Raw genomic sequence first — 19,978 nt, 5'->3', positions numbered from 1 at the left:
GAACACGTAATCTGGCGCGCGCCTCGATTGTGATTTTGATTCAGATTCGTGATTCGCAAAACGAATCATTCATACCGCTTTTTGAATATTTTTATTCAGTTCAAATGAATCAAATTTAAAAGATTCGACTCAAATGATTCTTTCAACGAATCACACATCACTACGATCTGCATGCATTTTTGCACGTACAGCTGTTATTTTTTTTGCGGCGCAACTATCGTCAGCTAAATTACCAAAATTAATGTAAATAATAGGTTATAAAAAGAAAAACTAGCTAATAATAAAATTAAAAGATTATTATTATTATTAGAAATAAAAAAATAAAATAAGTAAAAATAATTAAAATAAGTAAATAATCTAATTTCTCATCAAATCGATTTTAATATATTTAAAGGTTTTACAATTTTTTTATTTATGGTTTATTTATTAACTTTTTAAGATATAAAAAAACAAATAAAAGAACAGGAAACAAAGAAAAAAACAGCACACAAAGTTATAAGATAGATAGATAGATAGATAGATAGATAGATAGATAGATAGCACAACAACATACAACATTATAAACATACAAATCTTTATTGCTGTTTTCACTACTTGCTATAATTACACACTGTTAACCCTAATGTTGTCATTACTGGAAAAATCAAGCTGTCTTAATGAAAAATTACTTAAAATGTCCCATTTTGGGCTTATAACTCAAATATCTATGTTCCTTGAACTTATATTTCTTAAAAATCCATAGACGTAAGATTTTAAGTGCTAATAACTCAAACAACTGCGTACGAAATTGAGGCTATTGGGAATACCCATAATGCCCTGCTCTTGAATTATTTAATTATGTTTCATTGGTCAAAGGGAAAATATGGGGCAATTTATTCATACGTTGTTAACACTATCTCAGTTCTGCTTGTGCATGTGCAACTGAAGTACATGTGTCTATGCATTTCTGTAGAGAAATATGTTTATTTAATGATTGACCTAGAATCATTTATAATCTTTAATTAAGCTGTGTTGTTGTATTACCTAAATTTGAGTCAATTTAATTAAAAATTGGTAAGTAGAAACAACAATATATAAATAGCAAATCTGAGTTACGTCTACTTGCATCTAGTTACCTTAATTAAATAGTCACGTTAATTTTATATGATCACTGCTTAATTACACAAGTTTTAGAGACGCATTACTCAATTCAGTTGAGGGAAGGAGATTACTCTATCAGTTGAGTAAAGTCAAATTATTCGGGTTTTCACTGCTTTACGATGTCAATACTCATTTTGTATTTAAAAACTTTTAAATGTGTTTCTTTAGAATATTAACAATGTTAGTTCCTAATTATTAAAGAAATTCCAGTAGCAATCCTGTATATAGTATTCCATTAGAATTTTTGACTAGGGCTAGAAAATGAACCATTTGCTCATTATAAGGTGTGAAAAATTACACGTCCCCCTTTGTCATTTAGGCTTTATTTAGTGAAGGGATCTCACACCTCCCTTTTTTTTTTTTCCTTTTTTTTTTACCCACACACACCTCACTCAATCCCCACCCACTGACACACTCCCTCTTTCATACACTCCCCTCTCGGCTGTCTGCTAGTTCAGTACCAATCTCGCCTCACCAGTGTACAGACACTCACTCACTCACTCACTCACTTACTCAGTGGAGGTTGGATTACAACAGGGATCACTGGACTATTAATCTTGAAGGCAGATATATTTGCACTATCTCATCAAGGAGACACACACTGTCCCAGGATCAACATGGGGAGTAGTATGTCATGCGTCCCCCAACACAACTTCAGATTCTCCAGCAAGAGCTTCATTCGCAGGAACAGGTAAGAAACATGTGAATATGCCTTCAAACTTGGGTGAATATAGGTAACGTTGGAAAACTGGTCAAGCTAATTCTGTATACAGTGGCCCCAAAAGTATTTGGACACTTAAATCAGACTTAAAAATATATAAATGTCTAAACATTACAGCCATTTACTTTAAAGAAAGATGGCACAGGTGCAGTTTTCAAGCAACACATTTACTGAAGAAGTTTGTTAGTGGTTTGTTAAATGATAAAAAATTGACATGTGCATAGTTAAAGTGATAAACTGCTCCTGTGGTTACTCAGCTAGGACACCTGTGTGAACTTTAGGGGACCTGACTTCATACATCCATTAAAAATGACCTTTTGACCATTTCATTACAAAAATAATGCTGCTTGGTTGATATTTTGTACCTAATGCAACAACATTGAAACTTTTTAAGTGTGGTTTATACTTAAATATACCAAGTAATTTTTGTGGCCACTGTATATTCTAACATTTCTAAAATCTACATGAAGCATTCTGAACTAGTATAGAATAACATTAATGTAGCCATCTGGATCATATAAAAAAATAAAAAAAATAACGGCAATAACAAATGATCAGGAAGTGTCCCACTTTACCTGTATTCACTCTATGGAAGTTTTGGATCATTTACCAAAAGTATTCTTTATATTTGAAGGATGTTATATAGATGGTATGATGTTTCAGATGTGTGAGTTTGATATTGGATAGAAAAGATGCCAGAAGTTGTTTTAGGATTTTCAGTCTCTTCAACTTGTGGGAGAATCAAAATAACAAGATTATGACAACACTGGCAGGTTGAGCACGGGCTGATGTTTGAATTCAGCCGTGTAATGATGCTGTCTGTAAATCTCATTAGCTCTGTGTCGGGATCTCAGTCCACAGGCTGACTGATACACTCATATGCTGGTAGAATTCACCAGTGTAATGAAGTTAAGGCACATCTATTTTCAGTGCAGCCTTCGGGGCAGGGAAGAATTCTCAAGTTTCTTCTGGTTTTTGAGAGAATTAGGTTTATCCTACGCAAAAAGCATACTATTGTGCTTGTAATGCTAGTGTATGCTATAGTGACAGCGATCCGTGCAATTTCCTACTTTTCACTTTAGAGAACTCTACTAACGATTTGTCAGTAAAATAGGCAGTTGGCCTACTTTAAATCAGTTTGTTGTATATATTGTGTCTGGTTTGCATATTCTCTAAATGTAAGTTGCTGGATTCTGTTAGGGTACAGAGACCCAGACTATAAAAAGTTTTTGTACTTTTGTACTTTTTTGTACTTTTTTACTACGAACAGATCAGATCAGTGTTCAATGTAACAGGCCCCGGCCCTTTTAAAAGCCACACTAAAACCCAAGACGCCTGTCAGATTTAAAACATAAAGTGGGTGCATTTTTTTTTATTATTATTTTTTTATGAAAACAAAAGGTGGCTGTCCAAAGAAAACAGTTTGTGCCTCTTACATAAACAAAACACTCTAGAACTGTAAAAATATTTGCAATTTTAACGGAAATGCATGAATGCAAAATTTGCTACAGCAAAAACTTGTTAATTGCCTTCAGTCATTTCAAATGTATGAATTGATTAATCTTTAAATAATTCATAATATGTACATTTTGTTAAAGATAACTGGAAATGTGTCAAACAATTGAAATGCGTATATCTCAAAAATAGACTGAAATATTTTTTTGAGTAAAAATACTATATTCAAAAAGACAATACCTGTAACTTTACAGTAAAATATTATAAAAACATTATTTTTAATAAGTAAAAAGTATGAAAAATCACCAAAATGCCACCAGTGGAATGGAAACTGCCAATCACTATTTTTTACAGTAAAGGTCTTGCAATCACAGCTGCCAGGTTTGTTGTCACAGTTCTATACTAACTTTTTATATGTTTTTCAGTACAGTGGTAGACAAACTGCTTGTCAGAACAATGTTGACTGCATTCTTACATACACTTTCTTTATTTCCAAAGTTGCACTTTTGATGCCACTGTCTAACTTTCAGCACTTTTATGAGAATGTTTTCTGTGTAACAAACTGCCTATAACCTGCATTCCTCTCCGGATGCCAAACACATTCATCACTGAGCCCTAGTAAATCACCGATACTTCCCATTATTGTCTGCATGAATGAACCCACTGTTGTTATGCTAATTGCATTCAAAGCAGAGACAGATTGACAAAGAGAGAGAAAAAACAGGAGATTCACTGAGGATGTCTCTCTCTCTGACACTAACTTCCTTAGCTTATCGCTGTGCAGGAAAGACTTCATTATATAGATCTGACACTAATGATTATAAATGGGGGTCACAGGTAACAAAATACATTTCATGAGCAGAGCATTGTAGCTTGTAACATTAGCTTTATTGTTCCTTCTCCTTAAATGGTGCATAGACAGAGATGTAAAACTGATATGTTGACTAGTGCAAGCTAAGGGGGACTGAGAAAGAATGGACATATATAATGGTGATGTAATCTTTTGTGTGAGACATTGAGCATCTGAAACTTCTCAGACGGCTTGACTCAGGCCAGTGTAATTAACTGATCATTCTGAGTCAAGATAACACCAATGTGGGGTCACATTCAACTTTTCTTATCTCATAACCTTTAGAAGAGTTCTAATCAAAAGAATACTTGCCTAAGTAGTGTCTCTGTCTTCTGAGCAGCAGCCGCTTGTTCCGGAAAAAGTACCCCCAGGAAGGGCAAGAGAAGTCCAACAGCATCATAAACATTCTCTGTACCGTCACCCCCAGAAAGGTGAAGAATTTTTCACATGCATAAGAAGCATGTAGATGAATAAGTGATTAAACATTTTTTTGTAATGTCTGGACATGATTGCAAATAGGAACTAACTTTTAACACTGTGTTAAACAGGAAATGTCACCCAAAGATCTTCAGACAATTGAGAATATCAAATGGGACCCTCCATTTCCCTACGACCCAGTAAGCGGCTGGAAAAAGAGCAGCATTAATGTGAAGAACTATGGCAGAATGATTCACAGTTCCAAAGTCCGCTTCCGTTTCCTGCACTGCCAAGTAAGACACACCCACTCAATATCCAAAACATTGACAGTGGAATCCAAAAGTTTGAGACCACAATATTCTGCACTATTTCTAATTCTGATCAAATATGCAAAATTGTGACAGTGACCATGATAACTTGTTTATACTAAAGGTCAGATTTCCTTGCTTCCATTATTGCACACAAGAAGCTTTTTGGAACATTCTCATATCATGCATCAGGTTTTGCACCAAAATGTGAAATCCATGCCAGCACGATTGCATGCTTCCATTAAAGCAAAAGGGGACATACCAAATACTAAGAAATTCTGAAATTAATGTTCAGTTGTATTAAATTAGAAAGATGCAAATTAGAAACAATTTCACAAGTGGTTTTGGACCCCTATAAACATGCAATCTGCCATCACAGCCATTATATTCAATGAGATGATTAAGGCAGTGTGGGCAGCAGTGATATAGTGACTTACTCACCCTTTATGTGCTAACACACAACAAACAGGTGGAAGGTACAGGATGTCACATGGTGGTTGTATGAAACCCTGTGGGAATGACGTATGTGTGTTTGCTGATTAATTGATGCAACTCAGTTTGGGAAGTTAAGACCATGTCTGAACAAGCTGGGATGTATGGTGTTGTGAAATGGCTCAGAGTCTTCCTAGGGCATGAACGCACTGATCAAACCCCTGATAGATTACACGCTGTCTCTGAAGCGTGGGAATCTCTTTTTGTTTCATACCATGTCATACTGGGAAACAAATGAATGTGAACATGAAGGAAAAAAAAAAAAAAAACACACTAGGAGGAAAAATTCCAGGGTGAGGTCAAAGGCACAGTACCCAAATCAAAATCAAATCAAATCACTTTTATTGTCACACAACCATATACACAAGTGCAATAGTGTGTGAAATTCTTGGATGCAGTTCCGAGCAACATAGTAGTCGTGACAGTGATACATAGTAGTCGTGACAGAACATTGATGATATTACAGTGGAGAGGAAATGCTGCCTAACAGTGTTAATGGCATGTTTTGCAACCTGTGGTAAAGGCCTTGATTATAAGAAAGGAAATGCACTGTCTATGATAAATCAATGTCAGATAAACTAAGCTCAGAGTCCTTAGAGCAAACATGCACAGCTTGGAAAATATGCACATCGAGACATGGTTTATACAAGAGCATTCAAAAACTAGATGGTAAAATTAGTCAAGACAAACTTTAATTTTGGCTTGCCAACTGTCTGAAAGTTTAAAATAGTTTTAAAACTGACAAGGTTTTACAGGCCCAATGGCAAGAGGACAGACAGACAGATGGGATTTTTTGAGATTTATGGGACTTTCGATTGTCCGCTACAGGACAACCTTAAGACTGATCAGTTAGAAAAGACAAAGCACACTAAGTCAGAACAGTCTGTAGGACTGTGCCAAGTTTGATGGCTGTAGCTTGAAAGTTCTACGAGTAATTACAATTGATAATTTTGGTCTTGGTTGAAAGACTTTAGAAAAACCCTAGACTAAGTTTGTAGAATAACAATATGTTGGCTTTGCCACAATTTAATTTACCACATACCCTGCTTAATATAACAGTTTACACCAGCCTAAACTCTTTTACTGGTCGCCCAGCCTGGCCAGTATTGTCTTCAACTGGTCAAGCCGGTCTCCCAGCCTGGCCAAGTTGTTGCTGAGTTGGTTTAGCTGGTCAGCAAGCTGGTCTCCCATCTTGACCAACCAGCAAACAGACTAGCCTGACCAGGGTGGAAAACCAGCAAGACCAGCAAACAAGCTTGGGCTGGTTTAAGAGTTGTTATATTTTCTTTACAATCTGTTTTATGACAGTAATGCATGCCAGTATTGAAGACAGTAAACTAGAGGTTTGTCTGGGTGAAATGTTGCTTCATCTTAAAACTTGTTTTTGTCAGTTTCAGTTTCTTCAAATGCTTGCCTTAAACATGACCTTTGAAAATGGTTTTGCTATTCAGACTTAGTGAGGGAGCTTGTGAGAGATAAAAAATAAATCTTTTAATCCGATGATGTTATTGAATTAAAGTCTATAAAGCAGAACCCTAAGGTTCAGTCAGCATTACCACTGAATGATCGTGGTGATTGTGTGTCGATACTGATGGTATGTGTCTTTTCTTGAAGGATGTGCATGACTGCTACCTGGACCTGTTCCAAACACACCTCCATTTTGTCTCTAACAACACAACTGGACTCACTTACCAGGTAAAAGACACCTTTTCAAAACTACTATTAATTTTCTTCACAATAAACAATGCATACCTCGGGCCGAAATGTAAAGGAGGTCCATATACGGCCATGCTTCAGTCTTAGCCTTAGGCATGAACCGCAGTTGAGTGGCTTTTGAGTCATGTGGTAACAGAGATGGAAATGACAAGATCCATGACAATAGTTGTATTGAACTGTAAAATCGGTCCATCTATGTTGACCTGTATTAATCAGGATTGTCTATGTTATCATTAATTTGCATTAGTGGGAGGTGGCTTGGTTATATATGTTGATTATCAATGGATGGTAGTTGTGCAGTAGTGAATCTTTCAAAGTACCATTCAATATGTCACAGAACTACAAAATCTAAAACTGATTATTGGCTACAAACATAATATAAAATGTTCATTTATCACCATAAATTCAGACTAAACAAACAATTATTTATTTTTATAATACAGGGCACACTTCCACTCAAAGAGCTCACTATTTGCAAAGTGAAGAACAGGAACAGCTTTGATGTTCTGCAAGAATTTGCATTCCAGATAAACGGTGAGTTGCTTGATAATTCAGGGGTGTTCGAACAGGGAAACAAGTGAAAGAAACAATGAAAGAAATGCAAGATAAAGCAATAGAACATTGGGGGTGGGAGATACAGCCTGAAGCTTCTTGTTACTCTTAAAGTTAAAATGAGCTTGCTTTTAATGACCATTTCTTAAATACTGGAGATATGCAGAGAACAACTGCTCTTGGTGTTATCTGAGGGTGAAATGAATTCCAACTAATGAGAAAAAATATGGGTGTGGCGTGCATTTTAAAACCACACTAAGACCAAAACCACTTCCCATGTTTAGACATTCCAGAGGTTCACAAGTACTAAAACCAATCCAAGACTAACAAGACCCTCCTCCATTTGCCACTAGTTAGAAGAGGTAAAATTGTCCTTCAGAGACCCCCTTTTTATACAACAGGTGCGCCTGAACTCGCTCAACCGTGAAGTTAAGAGAGCCCTTTCCCTCTTCATTTCTCTTTCACGGTTAAACTACAGCACATTCCAAGGCACTGGACTTGAACAAGCCTTATAAAATGTTTATGAGAATTTACCACATGGGAACATATTTACTCAACTGGTTTGTCATGCTGAGCAATCGAAAAAAACAATGCTTTCACAGAAGGTATTCTGAAAAAATCATGAGTCAATGCGCTGTGATTACATTAATCAGAATTAAAGCTTAACTACTTTGTGATGTTAAGTTCAGCTCTCCAAATTATTGAATAAATCTCCTTATTTGGCACAAAATCCAATCAAATAGAACCCACTATTTTAGAATGGAGAAATTATGTCTGTTACAGGCAGACCTTATAAATGCTTTCAGATTACTAGGGGTAAATTTGGGAGATTTATAAATCTAGCAGCCACATCATGATTGTGAGAAGACCTACAGTACTGTGCACATTAGATGTTTAACAAAAACATTTGTCTTAAGATGGGTATTTTATATCTTCTGCTTTAGTGTCGATAGGAAATATTAATTCTGTTCAAAATTTTGCAAAGTACTCTATGCATTCTGGGAAAAATGACCAAACCATACACAAGTACACACTTCCTTACTGGAAATGACTATGCAGGACAGGTCTGGCTCATGGCTCATATCACTGCTGATAAAGTCTGGAATGCGGTCCTGATAAAAGTGAGATTCCAGGTTCTGTGGATTCTTTCAGAATGGCTATTCCAGGAGGGAATAAGTGGAAACTGCAAATGCATGGCATGCTGTGATGTCAAGAGGTCTTGAAGCTAATTATTTTCTCTCAGGGTCAGAACTGTCACAATAACCAACAATGACATTTTGATGTAAAACATTCTAGCTCTTAACTAATGCAAAGTTTTGTTTCACCATTTTTAAAAACTAAAGATTTTCTGAAATATTCAGCAACCTGTTGCCAGCTCTTAAAGAGATCCAGATGGTCATTGCCCATGACAACATGTGACCTAACCTCTGCCCCCTTGTCTTTAACCTTTGTAGGGGTCAGCCTGAACCCTATCATCGTCTACTGCTTGACAGAGGAGGAGATGAACAACTGGTTTGGCCTTTTAAAAGAACAAATTGAGGCCAATGGAGGCAGTGCATTCACCCAAGAAACATACACAAGAATCAAGGTACAGCTAAATCTACCACTTTCTGCATGACCTGTATTTGCTGGATGGTAAACCTGAGTATACTCTATGCTTGTATTTAAACTGAACACATAAAGTAGGTGTTTAGTCAGGTCACAGTGACTCATGACAGGTCATTGTACTCCATTAAGGATTTCATTAGGGAGTGGCTTCTTTTGTGGGATCTTAAAAGACATGTTGTCTTTCCTGTTGACACATCATACTATTGCAATAAGTAAGGTGACTGAGCAAAACATTTAAATTCCATAATTATAGATGTTTTTATCGAACAATCAGTTAATTTCTAAGAAATGTTTCCAGTGCTGATGACACTCCCATATTTCTCTCTTATCGAGACAAGACACATCATGCCAAGTAAGCAAATCTCTCTTTTGAACATTGATTTTAACTCAGTATTGTCTCTCCAAAGGTGCAGTGCTTGGAGGAGACCACAGTGGGAAAGGAAGAGTTGAGGAACTCCATCAGCAAAGAGCTCATCTATGAGTGGGAGGGCTCTCAGCGGGAGAGTCTGGGGCCCATCACATACGTCACAAAAGTCAGACTGCAGCACATGCCCTGTCAGGTAAGATCTCCATAGGATGTTCTCACCAGTCCTCAAATGTCCTTTGACAGATGTTATAGAAAATGCAATTATTTAAATAAAAATTCTAATGATTTTGGTGGAAAGAATATATTCATCTGTTAGTCATGGCTCCCAAAGAAATTGAAAATAGTTTTTTCCAGCCCTGGAAAAGTTATGTTTTGATAAAGTCTAGTTTTGGTTTTGCTTTCAAATATTTTATCATCTAGCTCTTGTGTCAAAGAGATTTTTAAAAATCCATATCCAGTAATCAGCTGAAAAAGTCATGTTTATTTATTGGTCAAAAAGGGTGGGAACCCTGGTTAGTTTAGTGTCTTCTGTTTTCGTTGTGATCATTCATTGTAATGATATGTTTCATTATTTCTATACAGTAAAATTATTACTGTTTATACTGCAAAACCTTTATTATACACTTTACAATAATGTTCCATTCATTATAATTATTTTATGAATTAGGTATCTTTTTTAAAAGCATTTATTAATCCTGATTTATGTTAATTTATCAAAATATTCAATGTTTGTTCATGTTAGTGCATATTACATTAACTAATGTAAACATATACAATTTTTAATGTAAAACATTTATGTAGAAATCAACATTAACGAAGATTAATAAGTGCTGTAAAAGTATTGTTTGTTAACAATAATGTCAACTAATGTTATCACGTGGCTCTTTGGAATGCTCGATTCTGATTGATCAATCTCTGATATTTCTGAATAATGACCGCACATCTGGGGATAAAATAATATCAGACCGGTTATCCGGGTATTGCAAGTCATCTTTCCTAATTCTCGTATCATTCTGGGATCTCTGCAAAAAAGATAATAATTTCAACTCAAATCAATATTTCATGTCCATTAATCACTTAGCAGTCTTGTAAAAAGCAGGATAATGAGCATTCAAAAGGTCATTATTGCAATATAAACACCAACAGAACTCTGTCGCAAATCAGAGGAGGGATTCAGCTTTTTCTGGAGACTCCTTGGTCTCGTTCTTCTCACATAACATTATAATTTCAATGTCAATTTATTTGGTAAGTAGCTGTGTAATAAGCGGGATAATCTACAAATATAGCCTTTTTGTAAAGTGTTACCCTTTTTTATGCTCTGAAAAAACAAACAATTATGTAATTTTGACAGTTTATTCAGATTAGGGATGGAAATAATTACTGTGACGTGTTAGGCCCCCTTTCTGTACTTGCCATGACCTCATACACACTGTGGCATTGCACAACTGACAATGACGTTTACTCTATTGGTAGCCTGCAAACTGTTTGCTCTCAGTGTGAGGAAAGGTCTAAATTCACATCCATGCTTTCTGGAAAGTAGCTCATTTTACACTCAGGGTCACAAAACTGTCTGCTGGTATGGCCACTTTCACAAATCCTCATTAGTCAAAATCTGCCTGGTATCAGCAAAACAGCATACAAACACAAAACATGCCAACCTATACTATTGGAGCGTAATGTAAACAAATATTTTCCATACATGTAGTTAAATACCTAAACCTTTTACTAGAGAGTAAGGGTAAGCAACTGATAGTCCTTTGGAAGTAAAGGGTGAGAGCAAAGAGGACAGGGTGTGTAAACCAGTTGCTTTCCTCACGCACTGACTCGACTCACCCAACAGCTGTCTTTGAACACACCCCAGGCAGAGCCAAGACACGCAAATATGGTCAGAAGAAGACCACCGGGAAATTAGTGCTTTAGACACCGCTGTACAAAGTGATGGAGATCTTTTGGAATGCATCTTCATTATATTGTTGGCAAAGCTGGTAACTGGGTTTTGGTAACTGGTTTTAGCTGGTTTCTATTTGATCTATCTTGGTTGTACAAACAGATAGTTCTGCCCCAAATTCACACCATTGTTCAAGCCAATGTTGCTGAGTCAAAATGTACAGGCCAAACAGAGGAATGTTTGATAGCACACTTTTACGTGAAATCAACCTACATATAGCTTATATTTGTCACTGCTTATTGTTATGGGATATGAAAAAGAATAAAAAAAAAATTAAACATCAGCTTTAAGGTGGATTTTCTAGCAGGGTTTGCTCATTGAATCACAAAGAATCTGTTTATTCTTTGTGATTCAATTCCTCTATTCTGCTCACAGGAGATGTATGACCGGCTGCTGGTGATGTACCCCAACTATCTGATAATTCTGTCAGAAGAGAGTGATGGCCTCTTTTACAAGGTAATTTACTAGCTTTAAAATCAATTTCCAGGTTCAACCCAAGTTAAGCTCATTCAACAGCATTTGTGGCATAATGTTGATTATCACCAAAACTGATCGACTCGTCCCTCCTTTTCAAAAGAAGTGAATGGGGCCAATTTTTGGAGGGTTTAAAGGCAGAAATGTGAAGCCTCTAATTTTATAAAAGCGCTTACATTAATTATTCTGTTAATTCTTTAATGCCTTCATTCAAACTTCATGCACAAATCTATACAGCAGCAACACTGCACAAACACATTTAGCAAGGCAGGAACTAATCTTTCATGTATTTGCAGGGAAAACTTCCTCTCAACATGATCACAGTTACAACTCCTTGCCAGGACATCAAGCCCAACACATTCATGATTGAGGGTGAGTTAACAGACCAATCAAGTTTTTATTGCAGGATGTTATAGTACTTGGCAAAGATCTGATATGTGCAATAAAAATGAGTGTAGACTCATTCTGATTGTTCTCTGTTTCATCCTGTACCCTGTTTTTGCACACATGCACATCTCTGACTCTAACGTTTGTTGGTTTCGTTACTAGGGAAGCTGATAAATCCCATCATCGTGTCCTGTCTCAACAAGAGTGAGTTCCATGAGTGGATCCAGTATTTCAAAAACGCTGACGTTCCCATCCTCAGCCCTCCTCCCCCCGTGTATGACATCATTTACACTCCAACACAGAAACAGGTGAGCGAACCTCCAACATTGGACACTTCCATGTGGTACGGTGTTGAATGTCCTTAGTAATGCGTGTTAATGCGGTGAAATATTCACTCTCTCCTCTGTTATTCTCAGGCTCCAGAGACTGACAGGTGGAGTGGCAGCAGTCATGGAGGTGCTGACCCACTAAGGCAGTCTCAGGACAAACGCAGATCCCATGAGCTCCAGCTGCCCAGTGGTGATGACAACACTATTTCCCCTGGTTACACCGAGCCCCTCAATGTAAGTGCCTATCCCAACAGTCTAAACTCATTTACATCAAGCTGCGAACACGATATTTACGCAGCTGCAATGTGCTATTATAAAGAAAATAGTTTTCTTAAGAGAATTACACTCATAATTCTACACCGCTTGATTTCAGATTTTTTGATAATCTGATATTTGGTTAGGGTGGTTATCCACAGATTTAAAATATGTAGCTTCATTGGTGCTTCCGGATTATTCATCAGAATGACTTGCATGTTTATTTTGGAGGAGCAGCACATGTGGTTGTGAACAAGATCAGCTTTTTTGCAGTTGGACTGTTAATAATTAACTTGTGTCTAATCCATTTCCTTTGTTACCACATAGAAGACACTTGTGGATTTTTCATTGATATTTATAGGGATCTCTCTGTATACATTTTAATCTATTAAAGGGATAGTTCACCCAATATGAAAATTCTGTCATCATTTACTCAGCCTCACATTGTTCCATTGTTTATATGGCTTTCTTTCTTCCGTGGAACATGAATGTTAAGTCTCAGCCACCATTTACTTTCATTGTATTGCAGACGGAAGCATTGAAAGTGAATGGTGACTGGGGGTATCAGTCCTAACATCTCCTTTTGTGTTCCACGGAAGAAAGTAAGTCATAATATTTTGGAACACCATGGGTGAGTAAATGATGAAAGAATTTTCATTTTTAGGTTTTCCAAATGTCACTCGAAATGTTCATGTTTGAGATTTATGTGCACACACACCTCCATAAATCAGATTATTACATCATTGCACGTATTGATGTTCATTATCACATGGTGTGCCAGGACACCTCACTCTCTAATTTATTTAACACAGACAGACCATGATGTCCAGACTTTTATGCTGCCTTTATATGATTTATGGAGCTTCATTGTGTATGGAGTTTTACTGTGCTTTTTTGCAGTGTTAGTGTTAGTGTTAGAATGTATTTTTTTCTGTTTAAAGAATGTGAATATTTGACTGAAGTTCATACAGCACAGTTAATCAGTGTCTGTGTTGTGTGTTGGTACAGTTCATTTCAAGCAGACCTACCTCTTCAGACACACAATACTCTGCTCACCTGGGCAGCAGGAGCAGCAGCTTCTCTTCTCATGCCAGACCCACGCCTGCCCACCGACCTGTGTCACTCCACTACTCCTCCCCTCCACAGTCATCTTATCTGTCCTCTGAAGGACCCATGTCACCTGTTTACAACACACCATACAGTTCAGCGCACTGCAATGGCCCTGTTCAACATACTGAAAAGGCTCCACTAGTCAAGGTAGCAAACCATGCCTGATCTGATCTTATTCATTTTTTAAGCACTTTAAGGATAAAGCTGGTCAAGATGCTTAAAACACATAGAGCAATGTTTTGATAGTGCCTCAGAGTCCCAGTTTTATACTTTTAATGGAAATCAACATGCCAATGTCTCTGCATATTAATCTGGGATAGAAGTATATTAAGATCGAAAAAATTACACACTTCACACACTTGGTGGGAATGGGAAATGTTAAAAGGCTATACATTGTCCAGTGGAATATATGCATATAACTTATATTTTTTCCACCTGTACTTGTTCAGTCAAAAAGCTGGAGCACATCACAGTCATCTGTCAAACACCAGCTCTTAGTTCCTCACCGCCATTCAGACTTGGTTACCCACCGCAAACCTCTTTCACCCCTTTATGATGACCCCAGCACCCCGACAATGTACCCTCTCGAGGAGAACTCTGCACATGCATCGGTAAGTGGGTCAGGATATCAGATCTGCTCTCTCACTTTACACCAGTGCCTTTGGTGACCAAACACCCCGAAAGCAGAGGCGCTGATTTAATGAGCTAAAGCCATGGAAAGTCCCCACAGTCTGCATTACTAATTGATTGATCCAGATGCATAATGAAAAAGCTTGCTGAGCAAATGAGACAAAGTACTATTCCTCGTAAAATGCACATGCAAAGAATGCATAGTCAGTTCAGCCAACATTTTAGACTAATATTTCTACATGGAACGCAAGTTTACACTTGTTCGGTTTTCAAAACCAGGATTACATAACATGTTTAAATCTAAATACTTTAATCAGCTGAATACATCAGGTTTAATGCACTATTCTTCCCTGTAAATTGCACATCTGCTTGTAGGCAAATCTCACAGAAATGATATTGAGAATGCATATTTTTCTGTTAAACAGCACTCTTCTCGAGGGTCCATGGAGCAATCGTACCCACCTCACCTTCCTCCCACCTTTCGCCTGTGCACTCCTCCGCTTGGGCGGAAAAACAGACACAACCAAGCCATGGAGACTGAGGTGGCCAGCAGCCAGTGGTCTGATGAGCTACGTGCCAAGGCTGTTTCCAGGCTGAAGATACTGCCTGCACCTAACAGACAGACAGAACACAACTACATTTCTCAGGTAATGGGACAATAGTATTTTCGATCACTTTGATTTGAACTCTTCATCTGTCCAAAAACTAGGGTTCCCACCATTAATGAAAACTTTTATATTAATATATATTTTATATATTTATTTTTTAATTAAATAAAATTGTATGTTCCAGGCCTGGAAATGTAAAAAAAATAAATAAATTGTTTTGTTATATCACAGCCCCTTACCACATACTAATCACAGCAGTGCTGATTTAGGGCCATGTAGCATGATTGCAAGTTTTAGCCAGCAAGTGGCTACGCATCATGACTACATTACCATCTTGGGTGTGCATTATTTTTAAACAATTCAGCGGTCCATCGTCAATTATTCCTAACATAATTTAGCGGCCTAATATCTATAGCCTAATTTTTGTAGCTTTGGTGCTGCTGGCTGAAGTTTTCAGACGGTCCCTTACCACACACCCTGCAGTTTTAGCACATTTTAGCACAATGTGATAACTTTTCAGACAGTCCCTTATCCACAGTAGGCACAAATGAATGATCCTGAATGATTTTGCAGTGACGCAAAATACGGGACAAATCACATCCTGTACTGATTCGATACAGAATGCATAATTTCATCTTTAAATATGGGACGAACCCATATATTATGGGATGGGTGACAACCCTTCTTGGGACTGCCACTCTGAAATGATGATGTCCAGAGATTGGATTGCATTCAGACTAGCACGGTAATGCATGAAGCTAGCGAATGCAATGCTACGTATAGAAACCGTGTCCAAAAAGAACAATTCGTAGCATTGATGGATTATTGTGACTGGACAGCTAATAATTAACGTCAGAGAAATGCAGCCTCTTACTTATGGTCGTTTACGTAAACCTGGATATATTAACACGATTCGACATTAGAGGTCACTGTTGCCTCAAACATTGCAAATGTACAGTTCTATCCTTATAATTGGTAATTTGTACTCATGACAGAAAAGACCTCGCGACCCAGCAGACAATGATCCGTAACCCACTTTTGGGTCGCGACCCAGTGGTTGAGAAACCCTGCTCTAGAAACTGTTGTGCGTGAAAATCCCAGGAGATCAGCAGTTACAGAAATACTCAAACCAGCCCATCTGGCACCAACAATCATGCCACGGTCGAAATGTCACATCTTTTCCCCATTCTGATGGTTGATGTGAACATTAACTGAAGCTCCTGACCCGTATCTGCATGATTTTATGCATTGCACTGCTGCTACATGATTGGCTGATAATATAATCACATGAATAATTAGGTGTACAAGTGTTCCTAATAAAGTGCTCAGTGAGTGTATATTTACATAATTTTATTTTTAGTTTTATCTATATTATATTTTTCAGTATTATTTTTTGTTTCATCTAGATTTTTTGTTAGCTTTTTTTTCATTATCTTTCTATCTATATACATTTACAACATCTACTTACGCTCTAAAATATTTAATCGGCGAAGTTTAGAGTACTTAATCTAGAGGAAAACTTGTCACAGTCATTTCTGATGTGTAGGCGAAATGTTCTTTTGAGTCATTTATTTTCATGGAATCATTTCACAGATCGGTCTACATGATTTATTTATGAATCAGTCTCAATGTGAATGATTTAAAAAAATCCTTGTTCAGTACTTGGAAACCACCAGAAAGGTCATGGAAAAGTCATGAAAATTAATTGGTCAAAAAGTGTGGGAATCATGTAAAAACTGAAAAATAACGTAAAATGTGCATAATTAACATTAACAGAACTGCTGCTGCAAAGAACCTTCATTATTTATATTTTTATAACTTTAAAATGTTGTGAAAAAAAAAAAATGAACTCAGTGTTCACTAATTTTTTACAGAGAGGTTTCTCAGGTCACACTGTCACGGAGATGCCGCAGATGTCTTACAGTTACTCACCAGGTGAGAATTTTCGGAATGCAAAAGTTAGGAGGCAGTTACAACAGCACAACTGCATATTCATATGAACATTTCATGGACACAGATATGGAACTAGATATGCTAGATACGCATGGCAAGTTGTGACACCAGTTTTGTGATCATAGATTTTGTTTGGTGTGTGAAATGATGACCTAGATCATAATTATGTTTTATAGGCTGGTTAATGTTCAAAATTAATTATGGTGATAATAATTATGGTATGTTCTTTGTTAATTGTCTATTGTCTAATTAGGCCACACAGTGCAATATACTGTATATTTACTCTCACTTTTCAGGTTGAAACACAACACCATAGGAAATAATCCATGATGACAATTTCCCACACGTGTAGACACCACACAACAAAGCTAACAGGATGCTTTTAGACTGACCTTTTCCTGCGCGCGCGCACATACACACACACACACACACACACACACACACACACACACACACACACACACACACACACACACACACACACACACATTGATGGGGTGTTAGCACAGGCATACAAATTAGGGGCAGGCTGGATACGGCAGTGGAAACAAGAGTGTAGATGAAGGGGCATTTGTGTGTAACATAGCTCAGGCCCAGGGTATTTTAAATGACAGCACTACAGGTGGCACATGAAGGAAAGACCAGTGAAAGGACAGAATTACCACTGAGGGTGATTTAAAGCCAACAAGTGGGAGATCCAGCAAGACGTCTAAAAGTCTTACTGTCAAAAGAACACAACAACCAACACATTTCGATTTTCTGTCTTAAATAAGTGCATTGAGTATTTTATTGGCTGGGCTTACTGATTTCTCAACTTTTGTGTGGATTCTGTTTTAAATAATATGTTTAATCATTGAATCTCAGCTTCGGAAGACACAATTTTCATGGGTTCATGGGTTGAAAATGTTAAATATGCATTGCATAACAAATATTTAATCAAAATATACATTTAACTGTTTAAGCATAAAAAAAGGGAAATTATTTGAAGAACTAAATAAATTATTTTCTTTTGCTTCTCACAGATGACAACTCTTACCTTCAACCAGTAGAACCAGATGACCAGGAAATGGACTATGATAACATATGGGAATATGATCAGGACAATAGTATGATTCAGCCCCTGCCTGGAACTTCACCACACCGGACATTGGCTCACTATGGAGCGCAAGGCCTGGGTGCTATGACAACACAGCAGAGATGGTCATAAAAGAGAACAATGGGCTTATGCCTGTTCAGACTTGCACACATTGCAGACTAATCAGAGCCACTCACACACACACACACACACACACACACACACACACACACACACGTGGGCATACCTTTACTGGGAGCCCGGTGTAGATCTCACATGGGATATTCACAGTTTATGTATTCAGTGGCTCTATTTTTTTTTTTTTTTTTTTTTACATGAAATATTTTGCACATATAATTTTATTAAGGTGATGGTTTCAGACTGCTGTAGTAGATTTGCTATTGATGACTGTTGTATGCATTCTGTAGAAACAGGTCTATTAAGGTGATTGACACAGTTATGATGTAAATATGAAAATAAGAAATAATGGTTTCCAATAGTTGTCAATTTTTTCAAGGTTGCATTGGGGTGTTTTTGGTTTTGTGTCCTTTATTAGTCCTACTAACTGTTGTAAATTGTGAGGAGATGCATTAAAAAAAAAAAAAAAAAAAAAAAAAAAACACCAAATGTGTGTGTATTATTTTGTATGTAAAGTTTATTTAAATGTAATTTTATATTTTAGCTATTATTATCAATATTTATTTATACTTGTTTTAATACGGTTTTCCACTATCTGTTGTATCAAAAGAAGACTTTTAACCTTTTATTCGGTGATGGTTGAAGTTATGTCTTTCAAAACAATTGTGTACTGTTTTCACAATAAGACCAAAAAAAAAAAAAAAGTGATACAGCTGTAACAAAGTTTCAGCCTACCACTGTAAATATGAACATGTGGTTTATTTTTCAATTTTTTTGTGATTTGAAAAGTTTTTTTTTTTTTTTTTATAAAATAACCTGAACGCCTTAACTCTAACAACAGTACATTTTCATTTAAAATGGCTGAATAGTAACAAATGCTGTAAAAAATGTAATTAAACAACACTCAACTAACAGTGTGTTGGAAAGTGTTGTGTAAATAATAGCAGGCCTTTAAAAGGGTGGCCCATTGTGTGGCCTGTATCACAGCCTTCTGTTGCCATCTGCTGGTAACAATTAGAAGTGCAAAATATATGTCAAATTACATATTCGTAATATAGGTAAGCTAGCAAATACTTGTTAAATATTGTTCTTCACCCTCTACATTTCACTGTTGGAATAAATCTCCATTATTTACCCTAAATTGTAGCAAAATTATAATGAAGCAGAACAAAATTGCCTGTTCTGCCCCCTCTAGTGGCCAAAATGAGCATTCCTAACATAAAGGTGTACAGACAAATAGTAAAAAAAAAAACACTCTTTAAAATTCCTTGAAACAAAAAAAACAAAAATAAATCAAGATTTATTTTAGGTACAGCAGGCTTACAAATCATTTCCTGCCTACACTGAAATATTTAAATCAGGGAGCACCGTATAATTGAAATTTGAATGATAATATATATATATATATATATATATATATATATATATATATATATATATATATA

At 36.6% G+C, this 19,978-nt stretch overlaps 1 protein-coding gene across 1 annotated transcript; it reads left to right on the top strand.

Annotated features, from left to right (window-relative positions):
- The first annotated feature begins 1,613 nt into the window (after positions 1 to 1,613).
- plekhn1 (pleckstrin homology domain containing, family N member 1) lies at positions 1,614 to 19,961 on the top strand. The gene is made up of 16 exons (XM_051661305.1): positions 1,614 to 1,831; positions 4,507 to 4,597; positions 4,715 to 4,876; positions 6,998 to 7,078; positions 7,543 to 7,633; positions 9,106 to 9,239; positions 9,667 to 9,819; positions 11,950 to 12,030; positions 12,345 to 12,420; positions 12,598 to 12,743; positions 12,852 to 12,998; positions 14,028 to 14,276; positions 14,579 to 14,740; positions 15,185 to 15,406; positions 17,242 to 17,302; positions 18,343 to 19,961. Exons 1-16 carry the CDS (start codon positions 1,758 to 1,760, stop codon positions 18,525 to 18,527), a joined length of 2,115 nt encoding a protein of 704 aa, XP_051517265.1. The 5' UTR covers positions 1,614 to 1,757; the 3' UTR covers positions 18,528 to 19,961.
- The last annotated feature ends 17 nt before the right edge of the window (positions 19,962 to 19,978 follow it).

Source organism: Myxocyprinus asiaticus, chromosome 29 (genome assembly GCF_019703515.2).
Source record: "Myxocyprinus asiaticus isolate MX2 ecotype Aquarium Trade chromosome 29, UBuf_Myxa_2, whole genome shotgun sequence".
NCBI lineage: Eukaryota > Metazoa > Chordata > Actinopteri > Cypriniformes > Catostomidae > Myxocyprinus > Myxocyprinus asiaticus.
This window is presented reverse-complemented; position numbering and strand designations above follow the sequence as displayed.